This window comes from Dysidea avara, chromosome 4 (genome assembly GCF_963678975.1).
Source record: "Dysidea avara chromosome 4, odDysAvar1.4, whole genome shotgun sequence".
Taxonomy (NCBI): Eukaryota; Metazoa; Porifera; class Demospongiae; order Dictyoceratida; family Dysideidae; genus Dysidea; species Dysidea avara.
In genome coordinates this window covers 50,118,565-50,139,409 of record NC_089275.1, presented here as the reverse complement: position 1 = coordinate 50,139,409, position 20,845 = coordinate 50,118,565, and the positions used below count along the sequence as shown (strand labels likewise).

The following is a 20,845-nucleotide window of genomic DNA, read 5'->3' as shown; positions in this document are numbered from 1 at the left end:
TGTGGATATTTCAGTAATTATTCGTTTATACTGCCATTAAGGATTGCTGTATTTAGCCCGCTTTGGCCAGTGAAGACATGATAGCTTTAAAAGGAAATGGTTAATGTTAAAGTTCTGGTAGTGCCAAGCGGATCCCTTAAGGCATGGCAACATGTTCGTTTGTGCAACTGTTGTTTTAGCAAGCTGGAGTTATTTTGGGCCCTTACTATACTTTCCTTAACTATTGAATACTTGGTTAAATAATACGGAAAACTGGCAAACAAAGACCCGTTGCCATTTAGCATTTCAAATTACCATTTCGTGTAAACTAACAATTACTGAAATATCTGTGTTATTTTATGCAATCATTATAGTACGTTTGCATTGAGCTGAACCCTCAAAAACATTTAATAACTCATGGATGCAATTACACATGATCTTGAAATTTAGCTCATTTGTAGTACTGCTTGACCCGCTAAAAATATTTCAAAATCTTTTTGTTCAAATGTTTGACATAATATTTATGGCCAATCAAAATTTTCACAATATATTTCCTATGGGGAAGCCATATAAGTACAGTGTCCATCACAGCCCTTTTCCGAACTTGTAATGGAGCCAAATCGTACGTGTATGTTGTTGACACCTTTGCCGTTACCAATAATCATCTGATTGGCTGAAATGTTAACTGTGTTCAGAAAAAATCCACTTTTAATTTTTAGCTGTTTTTCAGGATTCAGCTCAACGTGAATATACTATAATCATAGGCAATCCTTAATCATGATTAACCTGATCTGTGCTACACAACAATGGCTCTGTGTTACACAACAGTGGCTCACATCTCAACAAATTCTAATAGAACATTCTGTGATTAAAGCTGTAAGTTAATTATTGGGTGGATCCACTTACAACTGCCAACAACGGCACAGTAACTCACAACTGTCAATAACGGCACAGTAACTCACAACTGTCAACAACGGCACAGTAACTCACAACTGCCAACAACGGCACAGTAACTCACAACTGTCAACAATGGCACAGTAACTCACAACTGTCAACAACGGCACAGTAACTCACAACTGTCAACAACGGCACAGTAACTCACAACTGTCAACAACGGCACAGTAACTCACAACTGTCAGCAATGGCACAGTAACTCACAACTGTCAACAACGGCACAGTAACTCACAACTGTCAACAACGGCACAGTAACACGGTGAGCTGATCTTACAGTTCTGTGAGATAATTAAAGTGTCCAGTGGGTGATTTAACCAACATGTGAGTTAACCATGCATGTAAACGAACACCATAATCTGAGGCCTTAGCAACAAGTTAAGCAGCCTTTTCCGCTTCCTCAGCTGGGAAACGTCATCAAGATTGTCCAGTAAGGTTCTGTTGCTGTGACCAGGTGATAAGCTCATTAAGGATCTCCATCCTAAGAGATGTTTAACACAAGCTTGGTCCTGGGAATCATATGATTGAGCGGAGTAAGGTCTGTGGCCATGTATGGTGTTTTGAAATCCCAGTGCGTGGGAGTGTCAAAGTGCCATGCTGGGTTATAACTACTATACAGCTAGACAGAGCGGCGCTTCTACTATACGATATAATTATTAGCTATAACCCAGTGATAACTAACTTATTATCCTGTTGTGGAGCCACTCAGTCTTGTTTGTGACCAGCATCATAATAACCGCGAATGGTACAGTATTGTTTGCTACCAATGGAACAAAGAGCCAAATAAGGAAATATTGATACAAAACACACCAGTACAGCACTTAAACCTGCTAAATCTTGCAAGAAAACTGTTAATCCTTTATACAGTAACACTACAAGTTACCAATACGATAGTGTAGCAAATGCCAAGAACAGTCTGTGCCGATTTTCGCTTCAGATCTACTAAAGTTTTGTGTACACACACTTACAGTTAAGTGGGTGCAAACATGGACAAGTTTTGACACAACATATAACTCTACACCCTTAGGCATGTACAGCATGCTTCTAGCTTCACCTACACCTGACTGTGGACATTGGGCTATTAAATGTGAGTGTTAACAAAAAACTAGTTGTCAACTCACAAATGTGATGTACAGTAGAACCTTGATTATCCGAGCTAATTGGGGGGAAAGTGTGCTAATACAATCGAATAGTACGTAAAATCAAACATCCATACATTTATATACAGAGCTTTGCTCAACTACTCTAATAAAGTACATACTTGTTGACAAAATACTCTAATTTAGCAGTCAATTTGGTGTTCGGATAATCAAGTGTTTGGCTAATCAGTGTTCGGATAATCGAGTGTTTGGTTAATCGGTGTTTGGATAATCGAGTGTTCAGTTAATCGGTGTTTGGATAATCAAGTATTCGGTTAATTGGTGCTCGGATAATTGAGTGTTCGGTTAATCGGTGCTCGGATAATCGAGTGTTCAGTTAATCGGTGTTTGGATAATCAAGTGTTTGGTTAATCAGTGTTCAGATAATCGAGTGTTTGGTGAATCGGTGTTTGAATAATCGAGTGTTCGGTTAATCAGTGCTCGGATAATCGAGTATTCGGTTAATCAGTGTTCGGGTAATCGAGTGTTTGGTTAATCGGTGTTCGGATAATCGAGTGTTCAGTTAATTGGTGTTCAGATAATCTCTGTTCGGATAATCGAGGTTCCACTGTACTATAGCAGCTGCTTGTGCTCCTGCCAACAAGATTCAAAGATACTTATATTTGATTGCTCTTTAACCAACCAAATGTCATAACATAATGTACACACTAACTCTAGACATGTGCAGTAGGGAAACTAATACAGTAGAAATCAAGTAGAAAGTAGCAATTAATACAGCTTTCTGGAATGCCACAATGGCAGTGAGAAAACTAGTATCTACTTGAGATTAGCAGAAGGTTAATTTGTAGCAATCAATGCCAAGTTATTGTGAGACTCATCAGTTCCAGCACTTACTTAGTGGTGGGACAGGGAGGTGGGGAGAATGACTGAGGAAGGCTACATAGCTACAATGCATTTGTGCAATGTACAGTTTGTATGGTTTATGTAATCATTGTTTGTAAGTGTGGTCTGAGGTGTGGCCAGGTTCTAGAAAAATTGCTGACTGGTTTCCAACTTTAGGGCAGGGGCAGGTCCATATAGTGGTATTGGAATTAGAACCTACTATATAGTTTATTTAGTTAACTACTAGTGAAAATCACCGTAAAACCTACTCATTCTAAGCCTATACAGAGAGATTTAATACCATATCGAACAGCTACAGAAGTTCTGGAATCAAGAAACATTTTGGACCATTTTGCAGTGAAAAGAGAGTAATTTGATCACTAATAGTTACTTAACAAACTATCCTAGTTTGTTATTTTAGGCTTAAAAATCATTGAGCAGTTTTTAATCTCAAAAGGCTGACTGGTTTCCAGAAACTGGTGAAAGCACCTTAGAACCACCATGCCTGGGTGTGGTCATCAATGTGGCTAAGTCAATTTCAAGTATCAAACCAAGAATTAGCTTGACTTGCAATGATGCACAGTTTTGTGACAATCATGTGTGACAGGATCTGTGAAAAAGGGACATAATCCCACAAGCTTAAATTTACAGTATAAAGCATTGAATACATTGAGTGAAATAGTTGTGTATTATTGAAAAAATTCTGTAAATGTTTTTTACCCTTGTTTCTTAGTGAAGGAAGGACTAACAATAAAAACCTGGATATCATCTTATTCGCCTGCTCAAGAGGAGTTAGAAAATCCTTGTTTCGTTGCAGTAGACCCAAGGATACGTAAGTTATGAGCGTTTGTTTACATCATGTCGAAGCGATCGTACACGATTGATTTTTCTTCACGAATTTCGCCTTTGTATGCAGTGAAGAAGGGCAAATAAAGGACAAGTTTACCCAGTAATTGATTCCCCTGTTCATGGCAAACACGATGGTGAAAATTGTAGCTCCGTACCTCAATCTGTTGGTAAGTTACAACCGTTTTTGTAAGCGCCTGTAATTTATTTTCACTATACTTGCTGTACATATCAATTTTTCTGTTGTAGCTACTGTAGCGCTGTAACTCCCAAAGCTATTGGCACATGAAGCTGAAACTTTGCTAGTAGGTACACTTGGCTAAGTAGATTATAGACATATATAACCAGGAATTCGAAAAATATACGATTATGTCCTGTTTTCGCAGATCCAATCACATATGATTATAGCAGTGGAATTATAAACATTTGTGTGCGTGTCCGTTTAATTTCTGTGGTAAAGTTCTTTGTTACTGGTAGGTAAAGTTTTCTTGTAGGGTTGTGGTCATTCCAGTATCTCCATGAATAGTGTTTATGGTTGTGTCATATTAGACAAGTGTGTTTTGTCATATGAAGGAAAATACAGCACACTTTGATGGACAATATACCACACTTTGAGTTGTATTTAAAGCGCCACTGCATGTGTGTACAGAAAACACAACATGACGGGGCATGTCAAGAGGCTAATACAGCACGAGGTGCTGTATTAGCCTCAAGACACCCCCGAGTACTGTATTTTCCACACACACAAGCATAAGCAGTGCTTTAAGTGTCATATTGTACTTCCTGGTCGACTGGCTCGGAGCAATTTTCTTTAGTACTCAAGCCACTACAATTTTCGATGATCAGGATATCAGTAAGTGTCTATTTCTAGTCGTAGAACAAACTGATAGGATTGGTTAGGCTAGTTTTATCGATTTACAATGTTACGCACGTGATCAATTGTGCTGTCTTAGTGGAGTTGTGTTCAACTATCTTTGTGATCAGACAGTCAGTAAGTGTTTATACAGTCTATTTCTAGCTGTAGAACGAACTGGTAGGATTAGTTTGGCTGGTTCTAGCAATTTACAGTGTTGTTTTCGTAATATTCCGTAAATAAATTCTCCGCATAACTGTACTGTATTTGCCCAATTAAGCACATAACTGTACTGTGTTTGCCTAATTAGCTGCATAACTGTTCTGTAATACTCATACAGTACAGTTATGCAGTTAATAAGTACTGTATGGACAATACACTATGCGGCATCGCTTTGATCCTCCCACGCAAAATACGCACATATTAGACAATATAGCACACTTTGATGGACAATATACCGTAAATTGAGAAATTTTAGTTTAGGAAATGCTCAATATTTTAAAATGTTTTGATAAATTTTGTGGGTTAGGCTCCCACAAAAATATTTTAACATGAACCTTTGCCTATGAATTATAGAGCAGCGTCCATTAGTTCCGTAATTTGCTTTTATAAGTTTTGTTGGCACAGAAGTAAGTTAGCCAGTCCTTGCAGACATCCAGCATTAAGTCACACCCGTAGTCATGTACATGATCCTCTTCATGAATACTGTTGACTATATACCAGCACATGTATACACTTTTACACTTCTAGCAAATATGGTGACCTTTGAGAGAGACTGTTGTGTACGTGGATAGCATGTCTATCAGCGTATTTGGAATGCAGTTGTTGGGGAGCACATAAAACTGTAAGCGAGAGCCAAGAAACTCTAGTGATCGATATGTCAAGGACGAAATCATTATTGGACATTTACCACGTAAGGTTTCGCGTCTTTACTCACTCTTCTTATGAAGAGGAGGAAGGATTAGCTGCACAGTAACTGGCACACAAAGACATTCCACTGATTTACTTCAGGGTGAGCTGAAAGTCCAATGTAAACTATTCTTCACTGCTAAACCGTGAGAAATCAATAAGCTACGCATCTTATTTAAATGAACAATCTTGAGCAGTCATGACTGTTGTAGTAATTATACAGTGTACAGGTTACATACTAATAATCCTATTGTACTGCAACCTGTTACAGTAATAACAATGCAGATTGTAGAAGTGAACGGCACAATAACACTATCCAGTACACCAAGTTGTAGTACAGATTGTAGGAGTATACCAGTACAGTACAATAATACTACATCTGCACTACCCAATAGCATAAGTACACAGACTAACACTTACTATAGTTTGGATTTTATGCTTCATGTAGCTAGCAAAGTACACCTACTAGTCATCATCATCTGAGCTACTTGATAACAAGTCAATAATACATATGTGCTATGTAGCTTTTACAATACCACTGGGACCGGGAGCATTCCATTCATCTTCAAGACCATTTCCATCATCATCATCTTTCTCATCATCAACCTCATAGTCGTCATCCTTATCACTCTCCTCTTCCTCATCATCATCATCCTCGTCATCATCATCTTCATCATCATCCTTGTCATCATATTCATCCTCATCACCATATTCATCCGCGTCATTGTTATCATCATCATTGCCACGATTGTCAATCTCTCCATTATCCTCATTGCCATCTTCACCTTCAGTAGCGTTATCCAGTGCTGCAGAAATTCCAGAGCGAATGAAGCCCCGTAATGTAAATCAAGGATTTTTGCTTATGTAGCTGGCCACTTCTTCTATCCACTTGACCTCCAATTCTTTCATAACTGCGAGGCCCAAGTCTATGGGCTTCAATGCAACAACATCTCAAGCTGATGCACTAAACTGCTGCACAACTTGCTTGGCATACCACCCTTGGAATTTCGTCTTGTAGAATTCTTTTACAGGTTTATTGACAGAAATATCAAGGGGTTGTAATTTGTCAGTGGTGTTTGGTGGAAGAAGGCACACGTAGATGTTGTTCTCTTCTAAAAGATTGGTAACAGCTGCTGTCGTTTGTCCTTTGAAATTTTCCATAATGATCAATGCTGTCTGACTGCTGTCTTCTCAGTTGCTGTCAACATATGGCACAATTATTGTTATTGTTATTAGCACTTTACAGTGACCAGCACTGAAGGTCTGACAACAACATGTGTTGCAGCCTTAGGATTACCTAACCTAATTGCAAGGACTTAGACTTAGTGACTTATAGCTGAAAAGGTGTAAAAGAAAAGGGGCCAAAGTAAGGAAAAAAAATCCCTCCAACCCCAGGATTCGAACAATGCTCTTGATATAATGGACCATGGTTTCTTCATTAGACCAATGTTTTTACCCAACCAGAAACTTGTGCTTAGGGTAACACATTTCATTTTGCCTTTATAAATCAACTGCACTGGCAAAATATCTCCCTCAACAGTGCCACAGAAAACAGCTGGTGCTTGTCCTTTAACCCAATCAGCTCAATTGTTTTTGAACCTTTCTTGTCCATGGTCCAGGAAGATGATGGCACGATATTAAGACCGGTCTGATCCCAGTTTAAGACTAGCTGTGGTGGGATTATCTTCCATTGTAACAGTTTCCGTTCAGATTGCAAGAAAGCTTTCTTGACTGCAGCAAAATCTCCACTGGTATATTTACTCATTGCAGTAGTGGCTTTTCATCAGACAAAGTCCATTCTTTTAACAGGGGATAAGCCCAATGCCTACTGATCAATTTAACATGCTTTTTCTTGCCATAGTAAAGCGATATTCCTTCTGCAGCACCCATAATCCCTGCAGCTGAAATATTTCCACCTCCAGCCCTTACATTTTTAATATATGCCTGTACCTTCTGGTCCATATCATCGCCAATCAAATTGGATATTCCTCGTCCTATTTCCGGTAGCTTGTTTATAACAGTAGATTCTCCTAGCTTGACTCTTTTGCTGACTGCATGACGATACGCATCCCTACGGGACCTTACTGTTGTTTCACTCAAGGGAATCTTCCACATCACTGAGAACACTCATGCTGTAGTTGCAACTCCATGATGGTTGGCATATTTTAGCTAGTACTGCTCGTTGTTGTGTTATGTGTTATGTGTGGATGAGCAAAATAGCTACCTAGTTCAGTTGCTATAGCTAGTCACAATAATCGATATATACTCACTTGTTATACAAGGTTCGTGTATTCTCCTGTGATAATGCCAAGGCTTGCAATTGTTCGTTAGCAGCGGAAATTGCTCATGGAAGTAGGTGCCCTGACAGTGGTCCCTTCGGGTCAGGCAAACCGCATTATGCCGTTTTTCTTTTAAAGTATTACAGCAGCGACATTTCTGAATGGATTGAGTAAAGGTCGACCTAAATACAGTAACTGCTTAGAGAAAACTATATTTATAGACGATAGTGACAGCTGCACATGTGCACGTGTACATCATGTGATAATAATTCGTCGGTAGTTAATTTTCGTGTGTTAAATTTTTGTGGATGCATTAACTCACGAATTTATTTTAACAGCAAAAATTTCTCAATTTACAGTAGCACACTTTTATGGACAAGACAGCACACTTTGATGGACATTAAAGAACTTTGCATGGGAACGATCAAAGGAAAAGGTGTACTTTAAATTTCATAAAGTACACTTTACGCCAGCAAACAGTGCTTTATTGCCCACAAAGAGTGCTTTAAATACTAGTTAAAGCACCGCCACGCGTACAATATGGAAATAAAAGCACGAGGGCGTGGCTATATTAGGCTCAAGACCATGCCCGAGTGCTTTTATTTTCATATTGTACAAGCGTAGCGGTGCTTTAACTGGTTTAGAGTGCTTTCTTGTCGTCTTGCTTGGAGCGTTTGTTTCGTGAATTGGAACCGCGTCGGTTTTCATCCATCAGACAATCGGTAAGTGTCTATGTAGTACAGTTGTGGTAGTTATACAAGCAAAAAGTATCTTTTTGGCTACCTTTGGCGACTAGAAATGTTACGCACGTGATCTTGTTTTTCATATTTGTTTTCCAATCAATGCTTAACTGTTCTTTATTTTCTATAACTGTACTTTATTGTGACGCAAATGGAAAATATAGCACACTTAAATGCATTACGGAAAATAGAGCACTCTTTTCGCTTTGATCTCGCCAACGCAAAGTACTTTAATTGTGCAATAAAGCACTCTTTGTGGGCTATAAAGCACAGTTGCCCACGCACTCTAGTGCAGGCTAATAGCCCATGGCGCTCACGCCAGTACAACTAATCACCCAAGCCAGTGAAGGCTGATAGCCTTCGCTGCGCTGAGTGGTCAATCACTCCAGTCAATACGAGTTCTACCACTGGATTGCTTTTATAGACATACCTAAATGCTTTGATGATGGGTGGGAGAAGGTAACATTGCTGTTACGTTTGTTAATGTAAACAGACAAGTCCTGGAAATATCAAGGAAGTACTTCGCCATGTGTCACAATAGAATTGATTGTGGGATGTGACCAAAACCTGCCAAAATACACAATGAACGTCTACCATGTCAAACTATGGCAAAAGCAGGCTATTAGCCTGCAAATAGGCCTGGCAGTTCTATAACTGCCTGATATAGAACTGTGGGTTTATAAAGTGTTCTATAACTGCCCAGTATAGAACACTTGTGCTTGTATAAAGAACACTTTTTTGCTTTGATCCTCCCACACAAAGTTCTTTATGTATGTGTTAAAGCATTGCCGCAAGTGCTATATGAAAAATAAAGTACAACGCCAAGCGCCAAGTGATTTATTTTTCTTATAATATAAGCAAGACAATGCTTTAAATGATTTATGGAACTTTCTAGTCGTGTAGCTTCACCATACACTAGGACTCACATTTACCATGTGTTGCACGAATTATTAGCAGCCTGAATGCGCACAAACTAGTTTAACAAAGTAACTCGGACGTAGTTCGAGTGAGTGATCACTCACTGTTGGCCAGTACAGCCAATCAACCACTAGGCTGATAGCCTGTACTGCGCTGGCTGACCAGTCAGCCCAACCAGTAAGAAGAGAACCACTGGATTTAATGTATAGACACACTTGGAAGATTTCGATGATGGTTGCTTGTGGTCAGCAGCAGTGAACGGTCTTACTATGTTTTGTTTACATAAACAGATGAGTCCTAGGAATATCACGGAAATGTGCTTATTACAGTACCACAATTGAAAACTTTTAGTTGATGACAGACTAGACTCACAAAATGACTAATGCAAGCACAGCACAGTGCAACATAGGCGAAACACAGCCACAATGCCTATTGTACCAATGATAACACTACTCCGTGAGTTTCTAATTGTTTCGTATGTATCTCAAGTTGATAATTCTCTATACCAGATAAAGCACTGCCTTCACTCATGCTGTACAGGAAATATAGCACTCAAAAGAGTGGTCTCAAAATGAAATATAGCATTCGGCTTCGCCTCATGTTATCTTTGTCTCTCGCCCACTCTTTTCGTACTATATTTCTCGTACAGCACTCACGGCAGTGCTTTATCTAGTACATAAAAAACTTTGCTTGTGAGGATCAAAGCAAAAAAAATGTTCTATTTTATAGTTATACAACAGGCACGAGTGCTCTGCCTGATAATGTACCACTCTGCGTGGGCAGTTCAAAGGCACCGCCAGTGCCATAATTTGTATATTGCACTGCCACAGACCGCAGCGAGTGCATTATAACTTATAACGCACCAGTTGCGGTTTTGTAGATCGCAACGAGTGCATTATAAGTTATAATGCACTGACCGCAGTGCATTATACAGATATTGCACTGGCTGCAGTTTTGTGCAGCAATGCACAAGTGCCGTCAGCCAAGACCACTACGACACCTCACCTAATAGGTGGAAAGACACCTCACAGATCACTCGAATTCTTTTATAGCCTGACATGTAAAGGTCGATTGTGGGCCATAATGTCACCAATACGTATAATGTTTACCAAGCAGCCAATAGCGATCGAAAAATCCAACACGGTGGCCACAATACTAGTCTACATGTATATAAACGTACTTATACACCTTAATAGCTTGGTGCCATCTGAGCTCAAGTTAAACTGTGGTCCACTTCGACAATGACTCAATAAAATTATGATATTCTAAATAATACTCACCTTTACGTTTGATTGTGGTAACCAGTTTTTGTCATGCCACCAGATTTGAGTTTAGCCAATGTGAATAGTAAGAATTAGACTAGTATCATTTTGTAGTTTGGTTTTGTTTACTTAAACTGTCTATATTAGCTGCTTTTTTTCACTCGAGAAAATCACTATGGCGATTAGTCTGGCACTTAGTTTACATGGCGACTGAGTGATCACGCTGGTATGCTGAGCACTACATGATGAGAGTCGAACAGCGAATGCAGGTTAGTGATATAAACCATAGCGTACTAGCTTTCAATATCTCAGGTGGCTGCAATACTGTAGAGGGAACGTCATCAGAACGTTTGGCTTGGTTACCCACAATCAATGTTAGAAACCTGACCTTTATAAGTGTTACAGCTGACTTGTGAGACTCTCCCCACCTAGTGGTACATAACAGTTATACAATGTGCACTCGTGCTCTGCCTGTATAAACGCACTTGCCTTCGGGCCTAACGTCCCTCAGGCTCGTGTGTTTATATCAGGCAGAGCACTCGTGCCCATTGTATAACTATATATAAACACACGAGCATGAAAGCCATCAGGCCTAAAGGCAAGTGCGTTTATACAGGCACAGCACGAGTGCACGTTGTATAACTGTTATGTACCACTCACCTAATAGATGGGGAGAGTCTCACAAGACAGCTGTAACTCTTATAAAGGCCAGGTTTCTAACATTGATTGTGGGTGATCTAGTCGAATGTTGCGATGATGTTCCCTCTACAGTACTGCAGCCACCTGAGGTATTGAAAGCTAGTATGCTATGGGCTATATCACTAACCTGCATTCGCTGTTCGACCCTCATCATGTAATGCTCAGCATGCCAGCATGATCACTCAATCACCATATAGACTAAGCGCCAGAATAATCGCCATAGTGATTCTCTTGGGCGAAAAAAAGCAGCCAATAGACGGTTTAAGTAAACAAAACCTAACTACTAAATGATACTAGTCTAATTCTTACTATTCACACTGACTAAACTCGAATCTGGTGGCATGACAAAAACTGGTTACCACAATTGAATGTAAAGGTGAGTATTATTTAGAATAAAACAGTTTTATTGAGTCATTGTCAAAGTGGACTACAGTTTAATCTGGGTTCAGATGGCACCAGGCTAGTAAGGTGTATAAGGTTTATATATGTGTAGACTAGAGCTGTGGCCACAGTATTGGCTGTTTGGTAAACATTATATGTATTGGTGACGTTATGGTCCACAATCAACCTTTACATGTCAGGCTATAAAAGAATTCGAGTGATCTGTGAGGTGTCTTTCCACCTATTAGGTGAGGTGTTGTAGCGGTCTTGGCTGCCGGCACTTGTGCATTGCTACACAAAACCGCATCCAGTGCAATATCTGTATATTGCACTGCAGTCGGTGCATTATAAGTAAGTTATAATGTACTTGTTGTAGTCTGCAAAACCGCAACCGGTGCGTTATAAGTTATAATGCACTCGCTGCGGTCCGCAAGAGTGCCATATACGCATTAAGGCACTGGTGAGGCCTTTGAATTGCCCACGCAGTGTGGTACATATTAGCCATACAAGTACAAGTGTTCTATATTGGGCAGTTATACTGCCAGGTCTATATTGCAGGCTGATAGCCTACTTTGAGTGAGTAATCACTCACATTCTGGCCAGTACAACCAATCAACCAAGCCAGTGTAGGCTGATAGCCTGACTGCGCTAGCCTTGAAGATTTCGATGATGGTTGCTTATGGTCAGCAGCAATGAACGTTCTGACTATGTTTTGTTCACATAAATGGATGAGTCCTAGGAATATGATGGAAATATGCTTATTAAAGTACCACAATCGAAAACTTTTAGTAGTTGAGAAGACGGACTAGACTCACAAAATGACTAATGAAGGCGCAGCACAGTGCAACACAGGCACAATGCCTATTCTACCAATGATAACACTACTCCATGAGTTTCTAATTGTTTCATGTGTCTTGTGTGTACCTCCAGTTGACAGTTCTCTATATACCAGATAACGAACTGCCTTCGCTCGTACTATACAGGAAATATAGCACAAAAAGAGTAGGTGAGAGACAAATATAGGACTTGGCTTCGCCTCGTGCTATATTTCGTCTTGAGACCACTCTTTGAGTGCTATATTTCTCGTATAGCACTCGCGGCAGTGCTTTATCTAATACATATATCACACTTTTATGGACAATATAGCACACTTTTCTCTTCGAATTTGAAAGATAAAGAAGCCATAAGGTATAGATAGCATGCGGATTCTAAATAAAGAGCCATATCACATTACAGGGCACTTGGATCACCCACATAATTATAATCATGAGCTAATTGTCATGATATATAGCAGCTAGCTAGCCCACCAACCCTGATGCTCCATTTGAATCTTTTAGTGGAAATCTATTCTGATAAATTACTTAGAAGAATGGTCAATAATTGCAAGGATGTGCTTCAATGCAAATACAATCAGCATAGTATGTTGAGATAATGACTTTTATATCAGCTACTTTCCATTGGTTGTTTTCATTCACACTTTCCTTTCCTATATCTCTACAGTTCTACAAACCACTAAATCACTTGTGTTTAATGACAAAGAGTATATTTAAACTGTTAGGGTAAGGTGTGCTAATTAGTTGAAGTGTCTGTCTGTGTACGTGTCGTCTAACACATACAGACAGATTCTTCCACTATAAGGCATACAGACAGATTCTTCAACTATAAGACATACAGACAGATTCTTCAACTATAAGGCATACAGACAGATTCTTCAACTATAAGAGATACAGACAGATTCTTCAACTATAAGACATACAGACAGATTCTTCAACTATAAGGCATACAGACAGATTCTTCAACTATAAGACATACAGACAGATTCTTCAACTATAAGGCATACAGACAGATTCTTCAACTATAAGACATACACACAGATTCTTCAACTATAAGACATACACACAGACAGATTCTTCAACTATAAGACATACACATAGACAGATTCTTCAACTATAAGACATACACACAGACAGATTCTTCAACTATAAGACATACACACAGATTCTTCAACTATAAGACATACACACAGACAGATTCTTCAACTATAAGACATACACACAGATTCTTCAACTATAAGACATACACACAGACAGATTCTTCAACTATAAGACATACACACAGACAGATTCTTCAACTATAAGACATACACACAGATTCTTCAACTATAAGACATACACACAGACAGATTCTTCAACTATAAGACATACACACAGACAGATTCTTCAACTACAAGACATACAGACAGATTCTTCAACTATAAGACATACACACAGACAGATTCTTCAACTATAAGACATACACACAGACAGATTCTTCAACTATAAGACATACACACAGACAGATTCTTCAACTATAAAGACATACACACAGACACACACAGATTATTCAGCTATATATAGCACACACACACACACACACACACACACACACACACACACACACACACACACACACACACACACACACACACACACACACACACACACACACACACACACACCTCGGCAAGCAGGTGAGTGATGTTCTCCTCTCTTATAGTAACTTGTTGTAATTGTGACTGGCTCACTAAAGTAACCAATTGACACTCCTCTTCCACCTGCAATTGCTGCGTCCTCAGAGAAGCCATATTATTGACTTGATCAGACATTAAACTAGCCAATCCAGTGCTCTTGTTTGCTAGTAGATTTTGTAATGAAGTTAGCTGTGATTTTAGTATTGACACTTGCTGCTGTTTACTGGACTCCATGGCAACAATGTCATCACTATACTGTTTCTTTAACAACATAATGTTATGATCATATTGCCTCTTCTGATTGGCTAGTTCTTCTTGTAGTTCACTACACTTCAACTGTACAAGTTGGTCTGAATGTGAATATCCCATAGTACTGCTTGCTACAAACTGGGTGGGGCTGTTTGCTATAGAGTGCGTGGGGCTGCTTGCTGCAGAGTGGGAAGAACTAAGTGAAGGGCTCACTGTTGTAGAGTGAGTGTGGTTGGTTGCTGCAGAGTGGGTTTGGCTGGTTACAGATGCAACAGGATGAGGCACACTTGCAGGGTGATCAGCACCATCAAACTGGGGTTGGTTGACTACTGAAGGACTAACTGCTACACTGTGAGATGGATGTAATCCTGTACAATGAGAGGGGCTGGTTGCTGCAGAGTGGGAGGAGCTGGTTGCTGCAGAGTGGGAGGAGCTACTTGCTGCAGAGTCAACAGCAACATCAGGTTCATTTTGAACACTACAGAATAGCACAATAACAACCATGATGATGTCATAATGTGTCATACCTCCAGAATTCTGTCTGAGTACCTTTAGAATCTAATTGTTTTATTACCTGTTAGATATGACATCATATTACATGTTGGTACATGTGGCACACTCACCTGTTTGTTGGCATCACATGATCCTACTAATGTTTCTAACTCATCTATCCTAGCTGCTCGTTGGACAAGTAACAAGTTCATTTGATTGGTTAATTCTAATTTGTCTGACATCTGTTGTTCCAACTCTGACAACTGCATCTTCAGGTCACTATGGAAACAACGACCTTGGTCACACTATATTATAACAGTTAGCTCACATGATCTCTTGTTGCTGGATCATGTGACCAGCATTGCTAGCCTGCAGGTCACTCAGTGATTGGTCACAATTTCTTGTCATTTCATTCAAACTACCTTGTAACTTAGCAACCTCCATCTTCCTAATGTTTACTATTCCCTCCAATTCTGATATCCTCCTAGCATACCAATAAGATGTACTGTAAAGAGTTTATATATAAAAGCAACAGTGTCCTATACCCTGGACAAACATGATAAAATACATGTATACATAGTTGTCTCATAAATGGCTTAGATCACAAAGTAGTTTGAGAATTCTATGAAGTGGGTAAAGTTGAGTATATCAAGTATGTATTTTTCTCAAATAGCTAAGTTCATAGGTTTGCACACCTCCGTTGCAAAATAAAAACCCACAGGCTGGTCTTTGAGTAGCTCGATCATGTAACATATAAACATGGGTGATGGATGGGACCATTGATCTACTCAACTCTCAACTTTATCATCTTCATACATTTCTAAATAGCTTGCAACCATTACCTCTCCAGTGCTTGCTTGTCAACTTCTAATGACTCACAATATGCCACCTTTTGATGAAGCTGATTGGTTAATTTGTCTGTTTGCTCTTGCAGCTGTAATCTACCTGATGTTTCCATAGCAACCAACTGTTCTTTGATTTTAACACAATTATTATGCAATGAGTCTATTTCTTGATTAGATGCTTCTAACTTTGCACAACATTCAGTCCAATCAGATTTAACTTTGCACAGTTGAGCTTCAGAATTGCTGACTTGTAATGACAGTTTCTGATTGGCTACTTTTAACTGTTCATTAGTGACGGTCACAGCACAAAGTTTAGTTATCGTATCATCAAGTTGACCCTGACAGGTTTGATAGTCACCAACAACTTGTTCTAACTGACACTTGGCTTCACTAAGCTGATCTTGTAATCCAGTAACCACAGCAACACCAGAATTGGTCTGCACGTAGAACACTTGTTATAACACTTAGTAACACACAATACACTACTCCACTGCACTTTTTCTCTGTGATCCCTAATCAAATTTAACTTGTTTGTTAACTTCTTTGTAACATTATTATAATTGGAGAACCCATGCTTACCGCATTAAAAGAAAGGATGCCAGAGTTAATGCTTTCGTCTGAACATGTACCCAGCTATCAATTAAAGTGAGGTGGCCATTATGCTTTGCTTTCAGTTATGTTCTGCCCGAGATGCACAGTGCTACAAACAAAGGAGACCCTCTACAATCAACTCAGCCACCACAACAATTCGCATGCCCCAACTATCGATTACTGACACGGAAGTGGCCACTATACTTTACTTTTTAGCTATGCTCAGCCCATTTCACAGTGTTACAAACGAAGAACAGTAGGAGAAGTGCCTCTGCAGTTATCATGGAAAATGCGGACAATTCCTGTTTACAAATGTAGGGAAGCCATCGTGCTACTGCGAATCAACACCTTTGGGCTGTCAGCAAAAAGAAACGGGACACAAAGGAGGACAAAGGTAATGCATGCATTGTACGTACTGCAATATGTCAAAAGGCATGTCTCCAGACAATGCGACATCGAACAGTAAATTTAAGCCCGTAGTCTTAACCGTTATCAAGTTACACTTGTCTGAAGCCTTTAGTCAGTCAGTCAGTAGAAAATTCCACTAATATATATTTAAAATTTCATAGCAAAGTTTTGGAAGCGTTTCAGGTCGTACTGAAGGCAGTACTTCTGGGCTTGGTTATACCTAATTAATACTGCCAGAGGTGCCATGACCTGTCCTAGGTGGATATGACTAAAACACGGAATAAGATGGGAAAACGGACTAGCAAACGGACTGGAAGGAACTTCCCTGAAAACATTTTTTTGCCATTGAAACTCACTATATCGCTGCTAATATAACACGTAACAACAGTCTTAAACAAACCTCTGAATGCGTGCTTGAGTTGCCACTAAAGCCTGGGATAATTTACAAAGCGCCAGTCTGCCTGTGTGAGCACCCATGACAGCGAAGTTGTTGGTTAGTGTTGTAAACAAGTTTAAACAAACAAAATAACACAGACTGTATTTGTAGTAGCCAGTGCCTTGCCAGCTGATTAAATACAACGTGGTCCGCCACAAAGCCTACAGCCATCAAACTAACTGCAGCAATTAACCAGACCACGAAATTCAAGTAACATAGTGACTTAAAGCTTGTGTCTTCTCTTGTTTACACATGTGAAACGGAAAGTGTACTTTAAATTAAACACAAAATGAACTTAATTTCAGACTACCTTTAAGCGCAGGGCTTAATATCGGCTTAAGCACACTTTGGAATCTGTGTTAAGAGGTCTGTCTCAGGTCGTCATTGCATGTTATATTCTTTCTAGCAGCTATACAGTGAATTGCTATGACCAAAAAACATTTTCAGGCAAGTTCTTCCCTAGTCCGTTTGCTAGTCCGTTTCATGTTTTACTCATGTCCCATGAAGGTATTGTGAGGCTGGTTTTTGGGTAATCAGAAACCCCTAACCTTTATGATCCCTACTATACAGTACTACTGATATCCACTGCCATAGCTTACATTCATGTAACCCTGACAACATAATTGAAATATGCCCTTAGGCTGATTATTGTTTATGCACAGATGTGCTTGTATTACCCTCACAAAATGTTCTGATAAGAACAAGTGCGTCATGAGATTTTAACCATACATATAATGGAGTTTTGGCTTGTACCAAACATATTTGAACACATATCGTATACAGTGGCAGATACAAGGGGTTGCAATGGTTCAGCTGAAATCCCCTCTGAAAATAGTGCATGTGCCCCAATTTTATTTCTACTGGCCACACTTCATACAATTGCCTTTGAAATCATTGAAAATGGCATTATGACATTTAAGTGTGTTAGGCGCCTCTAAAAAATAATTACCTTTCTGGACTGGTTGTTGTGGAGTGATTCTTAGTAATCATTCCTAGCTATAGGACACTGAGCTATCAACGATTGAGCTAATTAACATTCACCCCAGCTGGACAGTCTGGGATCACAGTTACTGAAAACTTCCTGTACCTGAAACCTCCTCTGAAAATTTCTAGATCCACCACTGGTATAACGGGCTATTTTTGAAGGAGTTATCAATCGTGAAGATTATTTGTTTCCCATTGGCAAAACTAACTTTCCTCTAGTGGTGCAGTCCATATTTCTTTACAATTACAACAACCCTTAATGACTGTCTCAATTCGATTGTATACCACTACACATGGTCCGTCTTCACTTAACTTAACGCATGCACTTACAAAATTGCTTTTAGTGGGGGAATTAGTAAAACGTGGAATACGGAATTGCGGAATAACGGAATTGCGGAATAACGAAATAAGCAAAAAAACTTATCATTTGCAGATTGTACAAATAGTTATATGCTCTATAGCAATCATACTTTATTTACACCTTGCAACAGCTCTGCACGGCACGCCACGGCGATGGATAGCTAAACAGCAGCTGGGCGAGCATTAAATGGGACAAGCGAGCACACAACCAATCACCCTAGAACGATCTACCTTCGCTAAACTTACTTATCTATACTCCTTAGTTGATATAGCTACAAAACGCTAAGACCTAGTTCTATTCTTAGGTTAAACTAGCTGCCCTTCATGTGCATACGACCGAATTTATTAGAGTCACACTAGAGTTCAGTAGGGAAGTCCAGTGGTTGTGTGTCTTTAAATGGATTTCAAAACTCTTCAGGTTTGAATCAAGAGTGTGGATAAGTAAAGTTAGCGAAGGTAGATCGTCAAGGGGGTGTCACTCAGGCTCTTGCTGTAGGTAGATCTGCGACCGCGGTCAAACTCTAAGTCAACGGTCAAGGCCACTAAATAGCTCTTACAGTGGGTCAAGACGATACGGAAGGTTCGAAACCCACAATCGAAAACTATACGTAGCTATTATCAAGTTTACGGGATTATACGTAACTCACAAGAAGTAAGGATCTCCAAGAAGATGTTTTAAAGCTCCAACAAGCATTTCACCGTAATTATAATGATTTTTCTCTCCCAGCTGCTGGTAGCACGCACTAAGAAAATATTATGCTAAGTTACAAGCGCAGGTGCATATAGGAAAATAGAGAAATAAGTGTAGGTCAAAAGTTCGACAAGAAACGCTCAAGTCACAGGTCAAAGACGATAAATGCTGCAAGTCAAGGGTCAAGGTGAAATTTTCCCCAGTTAAGACTTTGACCGCGGTCGCAGATCTACCTACAACGTGAGCCGACATGACACCCCCTTGATCGTGCTAGGGTGATTGGTTGTGTGCTCGTCCCATTTAAAGCTCACCAGCTGCTGTTCTATCCATCGCCATGGTGCGCCATGCAGAGCTGTTACAAGGTAAATAAAGTATAATTACTATAGAGCATATAACTATTTGTACAATCTGCAAAAGATTAGTTGTGCTTATTTCGTTATTCCGCAATTCCGCTATTCCGTGTTTTACTAATTCCCTTTTATAGTGGTGCTACGCATAACGGTAGAACATTCAAAATTAAACCTTTGACATATATTTCAGCAGTTGCTCTTCAAACATTTCCCTTTCAAAATTAACCCGTTCTACGGTACTGTTGATACAAGCTCATTGGCAAAGAGAACACCTTTTATAGCAGGACTCCGAGGCAGTAATGACATCATTCATTTATACACAGACCCCTATACACCTTACATGTCATGTGATAGGCTGAGGTGACCACAGACTGCATTATTACCTGTTCCAGTAGTTCACTCCTCAGGGCCTCACATTGAGACAACAGCTGTTGATGATCAGTCTCTTTTGCTTGTTGTAACACACTTACTTCCTGCTCTAATAGCTGCCTATCAACCATCAACTGATCATACTTTGCCTGCAATAGTGACTACAGTTGCCATGACAACTGCTCCATGGTCACACTGGTGTTGCTAACCTGTTCAGTTTCCATAGCACTACAATGAGCAGTTTCCTGTCGCAGGCTAGTTGCTAGGAGATCTTTCTCTTCATTAAGCTTATTAACTTGCTCCTCAGCCTAGCATCACATGATCACACTACAAGTCCCAAATAATGCTCACCTTATCAATAGCTTGTTGTAGTTTCAACATTTCTGATTGTCGTGTACTAATCTCTGATTGGTAGCGAGCCTTTAACTTGTCAATCTCCAGCTGTGCTTTAATTAGAGAATCCTCCAGGGTAGAATTACTCACCTACACAAACCATATCACAATGAACCTTACAAAAAGTGACATCATAATTGGCAATTGTGGGGGTACTTTATCACATAGTTGATGCACTGAACGTCTTTTAGTGATTTATTTAACGTGGAACTATTAGATAAGGTAAGAGCACAGGAGGTTGGACACTCACATGTGAGCACATACATTTCATATTGGAAGTTTAACCACATACATTTTGTATTGGAAGTTTAACCACATACATTTTGTATTGGAAGTTTAACCACATACATTTTGTATTGAAAGTTTAAC

At 39.5% G+C, this 20,845-nt stretch overlaps 1 protein-coding gene across 4 annotated transcripts in view; it reads right to left on the bottom strand.

The window, feature by feature from the left end:
* LOC136252658 (early endosome antigen 1-like) overlaps nt 1–20,845 on the bottom strand; it is a 45,984-nt gene that overhangs the window by 2,775 nt on the left and 22,364 nt on the right. For all 4 annotated transcript variants that reach the window (XM_066045190.1, XM_066045191.1, XM_066045192.1 and 1 more), the window contains 8 exons: nt 20,435–20,566; nt 20,293–20,391; nt 20,098–20,244; nt 15,892–16,331; nt 15,378–15,533; nt 15,181–15,328; nt 15,085–15,131; nt 14,297–15,035 (listed from right to left, as the gene is read on the bottom strand). In XM_066045190.1, coding sequence (XP_065901262.1) covers nt 14,297–15,035; nt 15,085–15,131; nt 15,181–15,328; nt 15,378–15,533; nt 15,892–16,331; nt 20,098–20,244; nt 20,293–20,391; nt 20,435–20,566 — 1,908 coding nt within the window. The remainder of the gene's footprint in view (nt 1–14,296; nt 15,036–15,084; nt 15,132–15,180; nt 15,329–15,377; nt 15,534–15,891; nt 16,332–20,097; nt 20,245–20,292; nt 20,392–20,434; nt 20,567–20,845) is intronic.